The following is a 10,743-nucleotide window of genomic DNA, read 5'->3' on the forward strand; positions in this document are numbered from 1 at the left end:
TAAAGGACAATCATCTCGATCGATGCTTTTGACTTTTTCTGCATCCAATACTTGTTCATCATAAAAGCACTCAACAAACTGAGACTAGAAGAGAACATCCTCAACCTGATAAAGGACATCTATGAAAAGTCCACAGCCAACATCAAACTTATGGTGCAAGGCTAGATGCTGCCCCACTAAGATCGGGAAGAAGACAAGGATGTCTGCTCTTGCCACTTCTATCCAACATTGTACTGAAGGTTCTAGCCAGGGCAATTAGGCAAGAAAATGAAATATAAGGTATCCAAATTGGAAAAGAAGAACTAAACTGCCTCTATTTGCTGATGATATGATCTTGTATATAGAGAATCCTAAGGAATCCATTAAAAAACTATTAGAACCAATAAACAAGTTTAGCAAGGTTTCAGGATATAAGATCAACCTACAAAAACTAATTGTATTTCTATACCCTAGTGATGAACATTCCAAAAATGAAATTAAGAAAACAATTCCATTTATAATAGCATTTGAAAAATGAAATATTTAGGTGTATTTTAACAAAAGAAGTGCAAGACTTGTACACCTGAAAACTACAAAATCTTAAAAGATCTAAGTAAATGGAATGATATTCTATATCATAGATCAGAAGACTAAATGTGTTAAGACAGCAATACTCCCCAAATTGATCTACAGATTTAATTCAATCCCTCTTAAAATCCCAGCTGGCTTTTTTTTTTTTTCTTTTTGACATAAATTGACAAGCTAACCCTAAAATTCATATGGAAGTGCAAAGGATGCAGAATAGCCAACCTTGATCTGATAAAGAAGAATAAAGTTGAAGGACTCATACTTCCCTACTACAAGGCTGCGGTAATCAAGACACTGTGGTGCTGGCATAAGAACAGACATGTAGATCAATGGGATAAAATCGAGAGTCCAGAAATAAACCTTTCCATTTATGGTCAGTTGATTTTCAACATGGGTGCCAAGACAATTCAATGGAGAAAGAATAGGCTTTTCAACAAATGGTGTTAGGAAAACAGGATATCCACATGCTAAAACAATGAAATTGGAACCTTACCTCACACCGTACATGAAAATTAACTCAAAATGGATCATAGACCTAGATGTAAGAGGTAAAACTATAAAAGTCATAAAAGAAAACATAGACATAAATCTTTGTGACCTTGGGTTAGGCAAAGTTTTCTTAGAATACCAAAAGCAAAAGTGTCAAAATAAAAGAATAGACACATTGGATTATAATTAAAAACTTTTGTGCTACAAATGATACTGTCAAGAAAATTAAAACACAACCCACAAAATGGGAGGAAATATTTGCAAATCCTATATAAGATAAGGGACTTATATCCAGAAGATACAAAGAACTCTTTCAACTCTACAATAAAAAGACAAGTAATCCAATTTAAAAATGGGCAAAGAATTTGAATAGACATTTCTCCAAAGAAAGTATACAAGTGGCCAATGAGACCATGAAAAGATGCATCACAAGTTATTAGGTAAATGCAACTCAAAGTCACAGTGAGATACCACCTTACACCCACTGGGATGGCTATAATCAAAAAGACAGATAATAACAAGTGTTGACAAGGAAGTGGAGAAATTGGAACCCTCATACATTGCTGGGTGGAAATGTAAAATAATGCAGCCATTTTGGAAAACAGTTTGGCAGTTCCTCAAAATGTTAAACATAGAATTACCGTATGACCCAGCACTTCTGCTCCTAGGTATATGCCCAAGAGAAATGAAAGCATATGTCCTCACAAAAACCTTTACATGAATCTTCAGAGCAGCATTATTCAGAATAGCCAAAAAGTGGAATCAATTCAAATGTCTATTAACTGATGAATGGATAAATAAAATGCAGCATATCCATCCAATGAAATATTATTTGACAATAAAAAGAAATGAAGTATTGCTACATGCTACAACATAATGAACCTTGAAAGCATCATGCTAAGTCAAAGTGTCATAGAAGAACACGTATTGTATGATTCCATTTTTAGGCAAAATCCAGAAGAGGCAAATTTGTAGAGACAGAAAGTAGATTATTAGCTGATTAGGCTGTGAGAAGAGATAATACAGAATGGCTGCTAATGTGTACAGAGTTTCTTTTGGGAGTGATGAAAATGTTCTGAGATTAGATTGTGGTGATGGTTGCCCAGCCTTGTGAGTATACTAAAACCCACTGAATTGTACCCTTTAAATGGGTGAGTGGTCTTTGCATTTCTGCTGAGCACTCCCTTTCCAGAGGAAGAAAGATGTTGGCCTGGGGTGAGTGAGGGGATCAGGATAGGAAAGGAATTGCAAGGTTGAGACTTTACTGAGATAAAGACATTGAGACAATATCTTCCTGCTTCAAATTGGATGGATGGGCAGATAGAAAGACAGACAGAAGGATGTGGACTGGTCAACTTTAAGGCCGGCAGCATCTGGGCTTGGCTTTGGCCAGTGGCAGAGTGCCCTGGACTGGAATCTCCTGGAAGCAACCCTGCCTGGGGCCTGGCAACCTGGACAAGGCAGCCGGCTGTGTTGAGAGCTGATACCCTCCTGTTGGTCAAATGTAAGAATGTGGCTCTAGAGTTAGTTACCTGAGTTGGAATCTTGGCTTTACCACTTGTCAAGTGTGCCCCAGGCAAGTTATGTAACCTCTCTGGGCCTCAATTTCCTCATCTGTGTGCTGAGAATAATTAAAAACAATAATTATATACCTACCTCATGGATTGTTATGAAGATCCAACTACATATTCCACAAAACATGCTTGACAGAGTGCCTGGTACACAGTTAACACTCAATAAATGTTAGTTCTTCTTCTTATTTCTCCAAGGTGTCTTCTAGACAAATCTCAACTCTCCTGGCACGGGGAGGAGAGTGATTACAGCATACCTCACCATAGGCCCTGAGAATCTTGCTTTGAGCTTGCCTGCAGGGGTGTATCCTGTGGGTAATGCTATTTTTGCAGAATAGCCAAGGGAAACCACCAGGCTAGGCTGGTGACTAATCTGTGGCAGTGGGTTGCAGCTCATCTCTCTGCCTGTATTCTCTGGCAGCCGATTGTGCTCCCAGATTGTGTTCTGAAACCATCACCAACCACCAGCATCTGTCCTTGCTGTGATCCCTGTGCTGGGTGAGAATTGCTGGGGTGGTGGCTGCCGATGCTGCAGGCTGGAAACCACATTGTGTAATGTGACACAGCTCTGTGTCTGGGGCCCAGCACTCAGAAAACCCAGACAGAGGAAAGAAGAGAAGGCCGTTCTGCTGCAACCTCGAACACCACGTGGTGGGCCAGCCAGGGGGCTACAGATATCTCTGTCTCTTCTGGAGATGCCCAGCGTGGCCCCAGATAAGCCCTTGGGAGAGAGTGCCCGCCTTCTGTAAGTGGGGCCAGAGCTGGAGAAATGCTCACTTATCCATTATCGCAATCTGATACAATAAAATCCAAACAGCTCTGAAAGCCCAAGATTTGTTGAAACTCATTTGGCTGCCAAACCTAACTACGTTGTGTGACTACTCATGCGTTTTTCTGCAGAATATTGATGTGTTCAATTATGGAATCCTGCCCCAGGCCCTGCTATGAATGTTAGGTACTATATGGCACATGAACTGTGTATTCCCTTTCCAAAAGGCTAAACGGTGTGAATTCTGAAAACTATCTAGCTCGATTTTGGATAAGGGAGTGCGGATCTGTATAACTGTGAATCTATTTTACCCTAGGGCTCTAGTCAGAGGAAACACAACACACACACCTGACATACGCAGAATAAGAAAAGAGCAGAGAGGAAAGAGCACAGGGCTTGGAATCAGAGACAGCTAGGGCTGGACCTCTGCTCTCACTCTCACTAACTATGGGATCTTGAGAGAGTCAGTTAACCTTTCTGAACCTTAATTTCCTTATTTGTACGACAGAAATAATAATATGTACCTACCTCTCGCAGTTTATTAGGGGATTAAATGAGATAATGCATACTTCTTAGTACGTACAGAGTAAGTACTTAGTAATTATATGATTAATATTAATACATAAAGATAAATGTATTAGTATTTAATAGACCTTTTTCTCAGGACCCTGTCCATGGGAATCCAGAGAGCAGCCAGGGAGCCAGGCGAGACAGCCAGACCTGGTGCAGGAGCAGGACCCCAGTGCTGGGAGCCCTGTGCATGAAGAGGGAGGGCACTGAAGACGCTTAGTGTTCAGACTTGGAGTCTGGAGGAAGAAATCATATAGGACGTGCTGGGAGATACTAATAAAAGCAATAATAGTTGGAACACAAATTCTCATACCCACTGTTATGGGAGATTCTTAGAAAACCTCCTTGATAGAACCCATGCCCCATCTCACCACCCACCACTGCCACATAATGTTTTTCACTTCTCTTGGGAAGCAGATGGGTCAGCAGACTGTGACTATTGTCTATTTGTCTCAAAGTCTATGTCCCCTGAAAAATGCTTGATGGCCTTCAGCACTGAGGAAGGACAAAGGTTAAACCAGTGGTCCTCTTCTGAAAGCCTTTTGACTTAGAAATCCAACTTGTTCTTGGATATATGTGTCACTATAAATTAATCACTGAGAAATTTGTCTCTTTCTGTCCAAACTAAGACTTAAAAAATTATAACTGGATGTCCCCATGGACCCAGAATTTCTGAACCCAAGAAGATAATAAAACACTCCCCTGACTTGGGACCTCTTTGCTAAAACTCCTGCTCCACCTCCCATGCAGGAGGAACTTGTCTGCAGGTGGAGGGTGAAACCTGTGCCCATCCCCACCGCTATAGGAGCTGCACAACTCCAGGAACGGGGCCACTTGATCATCAGAGAATCTCACCTATGGCCAAGGGCTATTTGTAGTGCAAGTCACATCGGATATTACTTGACATCATAACTGATAGAAGATAAAAGCCAAGCAAATCTCTTTGAGGAACTCTGTCTCTTGGTGCTCTGAACTTTGCATATTATTGTGATCAAAAGGATGGTCTAGCCTAATAGGGAGGTGAAGCAATTCTAATCTTACCAGTACCTAGAAAAATACTCCCCATGGTAGATTCCTCTAAGTTCTTCACAAGCCTCTGAGCCTTCAGGTAGTGGGAGAGAGGGCCATTCTGATTGTCAGACCAACCCCAAGTGCCTCCACCCCACCCATCACACAGAGCCAGGCAGGCCAAGCAGGATGGTTGCTGGCAGGCTGCCCCCACCCAAGTGGCCAGGTCATATGCATCCCGGGCTTGGGGCCTACCTGGAGGTGTTTGAAGGGACCTCACCTTTCTGAGCACATGTAGTTCGTCCGGGTACCATCCCTTGTCCAGGCGAGCACATTCCTGACCTACCTACCACTTCATACTTTGCTTTTGCATCTCAAAGGCTTTTCATCTATTCAGTCAATATTTAGGGAGCACTTACTCTGGTATAGGAACACTATAGGCTCAGGACAGGCATTTAGGATACAACAGTGAGAAAAACAAAGTTCTCTGCCCTCGGGAGCTGGCATTTGAGTAGGGAGAGACAGACAGTAAACAACAAACATGATGAATTAATAAATGGGAGAGCATCTTAGAAGATGGTAAGTACTGTGGAACAGAAGCCAGGATCAGGAGTACTGGGGGTGGGGGAAGGTTGAGTATTTAGGTTAGATGGAGAGTTTATTAGTCACGATTCTCCAGAGAAACAATCAATAGGATGGATGGATAGATAGATGATAGATAGGTAGGTAGGTAGGTAGGTAGGTAGATATACAGATAGATAGATAGATAGATAGATAGATAGATAGATAGACAGACAGACAGACAGACAGATAGATTTACTATAAGGAATTGGCTCATGTAATTACGGAGGCTGAGAAGTCCCACAATCTGCTGTCTACAAACTGGAGACCCAGGAAAGCCTGTGGTATAGTTCTAACTCAAGTCCAAAAGCCTGATAACCAGGGGAGCTGATGGTGTAAGAGTGAGTCTGAGTGTAGGAGAAGACCCATGTCCCATCTCGAGCTGTCAGGCAGAGAGCCAGTTCTTCTTCCTGTGCCTTTTTGTTCCATTCAGGCCCTCAGTGGATTGAATGAGGAACACCCACATGGGGGAGGGCATCTGCTTCACTCAGTCTCCCGATTCAAATACGAATCTCGCCCAGAAACATCCTCCAGACACACCCAGAAATAATGTTTAGTCAAATATCTGGGCACTCTGGGGCCTGGTCAAGTTGATACATAAATTTAGCCATCACGGATAGCGACAGCCGCACTGTGCCAACCAGACCATCTAGTTCAAGGGTCCCTCAGGTATACCTACCACAAGGCTATGCACCCCAGCCAGGCACTGCCCCTGGCACATGGTGGTCACTAGCTGAAGGTCTTTCAGGTGAATAGATGACTGTATCCATCTCAGGGGTTCCCTGCTTTATGCTCTGACGCAAAGAGTCTTCTCTGTGACCTTCTCCTACTTCAGCCTCAAGCACTTACCTCTACTTCATACGAACACGCCCACATTCTTGAGCAGTCTCCCACCTCCTGGACTTACTAAATTGTTACCTTCTCCCATTTCAGGTACAGAGTTGGTTTCTCAGGACCCCAAATGCCTTGGCAGTGCCCTGTCCCCCCCTCCCTCAGCACCCACAGACAGGGTACCTCAGGCGTGCCCTTAGCCTCCCATAGTAGCAACCCTCAGGCTGTCCTCACATACACCCTTCATAACTGCACCCCTATAGCCCCAGGCACAGCTTGTGAGGCTTCCAGTCAGCATTCAGGATAACGTCTTATTGTTAGTACAGGAGTATTTGGCCTGTTCAGCCCATTGACAGAGTTTGTAGCTTTCTTCGTTTTGAGCGGGAAGGAGCAAATAAGCATCTAGAGACCAGATTGTGTCCTTTTTTTTTTTCATATATATTTATTCCAAAATAAAGACATAAAATTTTAAACAAATTATTACAACTGATTTTTATGTAGCGTGGCTTACTCCATTTTTTAATTGTAACAACTTAAAGAAGAGGCTTTTTAAATTCAATAAATAGAATAAATAATATTTCATCTTCATACTCTGCCTCTCATCCTTTCTTTCTGGAAAATTTCCAGGAGACTCTTCAGAAATGTCACTGTGTTGCCTGCTGTGGCTTGGTTGCACGGCTGTTCACAGGTAAAAAACTGTGAGGATAAAAGTTGACAGAGTGACTAAAACAGTATGGAACACAGCAGCCCCAGGATTCGCCCTACCCAGAGCCCAGGGAGGGTGGGGGGTGGGCATTGGGGAGTGGGTTATGCAGGCAGCAGGGGGCTTGAGGCATAGAGCAAGTGGACAGGGAGGTCCTGGGCTAGCATTTTGTGTGGACAATGTAGGTGGTTGTCTTTGTGGTAGGATTTCAGGGTTCTGCCACACACACCCACACCCACCCACACACACACACACACACACACACAGACATCTATCAGATGGTCCTAAATCTCCTCATTAGAGGAAGCCTTTTCTTGGGACTCTTTAAAGCTTAAAAATTTTATTATCTTTTTTGGTTGTCCTTCCAAGGTGATTTTATAGTACAATGGCTAAGAAAGGGACTTTGGAGCCATACAGACCAGAGTTCAAATCTCAACTCTGCCACTTATTAAATATGTAGCTTTAGGCTAGTTAGTTAACCTCACTGAGCCTCAGTTTCCTCCTCTACAAAGTGATAAATCTAACAATTATCCTTATGGTAGGTGTTCAACGAAGCAGGATATGCTAAGCACTTGGAACCACATGCTGTGGATGGTAGAAATACACGCAGTTAAGAGCTGAGTGAAGGGCTCGCAGCTTCCTGTGGTCTCCTCTGGAGATGTGAATGCCCAAAGACTTCACCCCCTTCTCTTTTCTCCAAGGACTAGGGTATATGCTGATGGGCATTTAGGGCAAATGGCAAACTTCCGCCTGGATCTGGGTGTATTTTCCATTAAACCCCTGCTTAGCCATTCAAAAAAAGTCTTACAACATCCACTCAGTTAGCCAACTGAATCTCTGGGATGACTTAGTATTGTGTGGGCTGTAGCCCTGATTCTCTAGATTTTAGCTTCTAACTACAATCAGGATGGATTCTTCCGTTATTCAATAGATGGAGAGAAGTAAATGGCAACATACATCTAAGTGTTTTTTAAAACTAGGGGGCACAATGGGCTTTTGGGGCAGATCTCACTTTAATTCCATTGTTCTGATTAAAATTCTTAGATGTCTCTTATCGACCTTGAACTACCCATTCCAACTTTATCATTCTTTCTCATTCAGCGAGTTGGCGTTGACATTCACATAAAAATAACTAACCAGAGCATATCACAGATAAAAATAAACTCACTTGACACTTGTTGTTCTTTAGGGCTGCAACTGTTTTTTTCACCCGATGGAAAATCAGGGAGAATCTTGTTTTCACTGTGGTGTTGGTCATCTGTGACAAACCCTCCTGGAAGCATGCTGCAGTGCAGTTGCCCTGGTGAATAATAAAGATTTATGAAAAGAAACACTCAGAGACAGCTTTGAGAAGAAATCACAAAGAGAATGCTTTTAGAGACTATTTTAATTTAACCAGTGTAAACTAAACTTTCATTATTTTTAGAGAGGCCCCTTGCCAGTGTAGGAAATGATCTTCCCTATTTCAAGGTGAGGCCATTTTTCCACAGTGACACTCCCTGGAGATTTCCACTATGTTCCATCAGGGAACCTGAGGCCTGTGGGCCTGGAAAACAGCCAGTCCTGAGTCTCCTTTTCAAACGATGCTCCCCTGTTCCAAGTCTCATAATAGTGAGTTTGGAAGTAGAGAGCAAGGAAAAGGCTTTTCACACCAGCCTGATGAGATGTGCCAATTGAATACAGCTAGTGTTTTAACAGTAGCTAAAATCATGGAACAGAAATTGAAGGGCTTGGCTGGGCTGGGCTATAAATGCGTGGATCCTCCTCAGAAGGCGCCCCATCCTGTTCTCATCTAATGGATGGACCGTGACGGGTGTGATGTCTGACCTCAGCAGGGGCGAGCAGCACCGATTCTCCCAGGCCTTGCTGTGAGAAAGTGAAGTGAGGCTCAGCACCTTGGATCCGTTCTTCCTCCTCACCTCAACCAGGAAACTCCTGCCGCACTTCCTCTCTGCCACAGTGGGCAATGACGCCCTCCACCCACACCCTCAGACACCCTCTCCTCCTGGAGGGCAGCACGCAAACCATGCAAGAGCCACCCTAAACCAACTATATAGAAGGCACGAAGGGAAGGAGGGAGGGAGAAAGAAGGCATAGCACATAGTTTATGCCAGAAGAAGGATAGAGAGTTGTCATTTTATGTACATTGTTTTGCAGCCCTGGAGTTACCGGCAAATGTATTAGAAAGCAATGTGATGGGAGCTGTATCATTTGCTGTGTCTCAGTTCCAGTTTGATTTAATAGTGCACATGGCCACTATCTAAAAACACATTCAAGATTCTTTTCCAAATATTGAAAAGTGTTTACTTCTCAAGGAACATAAAGCTGACTAAACAATTTCAAGAGCCTGGTTTCAAAAGGAAATACTAATCTGTAACAATGGCAATTAAGTAACACTTTCTTATTTAAAATATCAAATAGAGCAGTTTATTTTTACTTACATACTTTTAAAAAACAAGATCAAGATTATGTTATTTCACTCTACTTACGGAAGGAATGGGCAGACACAAACAATCAGTCACCTGCAAAAGAGGAATTTCAGAGTGAAGATTCCAGATGTGAAAATTAAAATTAGTTTGGAAAGTTCTTAAAAGAGCATTTACTCACATTGGTGCTGCAGCTGCATTTTGAAAGTGGATGTTCCTAAGGTAAGGAGAGAGACAAGAACCCATAATATGTGGTATGTTTTTCATCCTCTTATATTTCCGTTACACTTCCAGTAGCTGCCTTTCCTGCAGGCACCCTCCACTACAGCTTACCTGCAGGTTGTTGATGAGGTGCTTGACATCCATGATCCCTGTCAAGGTTGAACACCCCTGGCCGGCCACGGAGCAGAGGAGTAGGGCAGAGGCAAGGACCACGGCAAGGAGCATCTTGACACCGGGCTGGGACTCGGCCTGGGGGTGCCTCAGATGGAGTCGTATTTAAAGCCCCCTTGCAAACATGGAAAAACCCTGACATCAAACTGATACCAAGTGCCCACTTTTTCTCTGTAATGTTGGGCCACTTGACATTGAAAAAAATATATACATATCAAACTGAGTCACTTGGCAAAGACTATGTAACATCGTGCTAGGAAACATCATTCCTCAGAAAAGATGCTTTTCAAAAAGTTGGGTACTGAGATGCTGCAGGAAAAGTTAAAGATCTTAAAACCAAATTTTTTTTTTAAGACAGAGATTCTGGTTGTGTGAGTTAGAATACTTTCCATGAAAGCCCAGCGCTGTATTTTCCCTTTTTTACTTTATGGGAAATGCTGACATAATAGCCAGTCACAGGTGTTCTAATGAAGAAGGGGATGGAGTCGGGGGTGGTGAGGATGGCGGGGAGAGGGCCCGGGGATGAGACATAGCACAGTTTCCTGAGCTGTTGTGTCTGTCAGGGTTTTTGCAACCTCAGTGTTTGCCAGCTCAGTCAGTCATCGCAACCTCAGTCTTACCATACTTTATTTCCAAATCTTAACAAAGTCTTTCATGCCTGGGCCAGATTCTCTGCCTCACATAAACGCATCTTTGTGCAAGTATTCCTTTGGACAGGTATCTGAAGGAGGAACTCTTCAACTGTAAGCTCAAGAACGCAGCAACAGTGCCTGTTAACAACGGCCTCAAGGATTC

The 10,743-nt window shown here is 42.9% G+C and overlaps 1 protein-coding gene across 1 annotated transcript; it reads right to left on the reverse strand.

The window, feature by feature from the left end:
• Positions 1 to 7,011: 7,011 nt before the first annotated feature.
• Positions 7,012 to 10,002, reverse strand: IL9 (interleukin 9). The gene is made up of 5 exons (XM_058541639.1): positions 9,889 to 10,002; positions 9,737 to 9,772; positions 9,619 to 9,651; positions 8,298 to 8,429; positions 7,012 to 7,122 (listed from the first exon to the last, which is right to left on the reverse strand). The coding sequence occupies exons 1-5, from the start codon at positions 10,000 to 10,002 to the stop codon at positions 7,012 to 7,014; spliced, it is 426 nt and encodes a 141-aa protein (XP_058397622.1).
• Between the last annotated feature and the right edge of the window lie 741 nt (positions 10,003 to 10,743).

Source organism: Diceros bicornis, chromosome 1 (genome assembly GCF_020826845.1).
Source record: "Diceros bicornis minor isolate mBicDic1 chromosome 1, mDicBic1.mat.cur, whole genome shotgun sequence".
Taxonomy (NCBI): domain Eukaryota; kingdom Metazoa; phylum Chordata; class Mammalia; order Perissodactyla; family Rhinocerotidae; genus Diceros; species Diceros bicornis.

What these genes read in the sequence shown, in the direction of transcription:
- IL9 (XM_058541639.1), bottom strand. Translation starts at nt 10,002, where the DNA reads ATGCTCCTTGCCGTGGTCCTTGCCTCTGCCCTACTCCTCTGCTCCGTG. An exon ending in ACCTCATCAACAACCTGCAG is followed by an intron (nt 9,773 to 9,888) that starts GTAAGCTGTAGT and finishes TCCTTACCTTAG; the next exon opens with GAACATCCACTTTCAAAATG. An exon ending in AATGCAGCTGCAGCACCAAT is followed by an intron (nt 9,652 to 9,736) that starts GTGAGTAAATGC and finishes CCTCTTTTGCAG; the next exon opens with GTGACTGATTGTTTGTGTCT.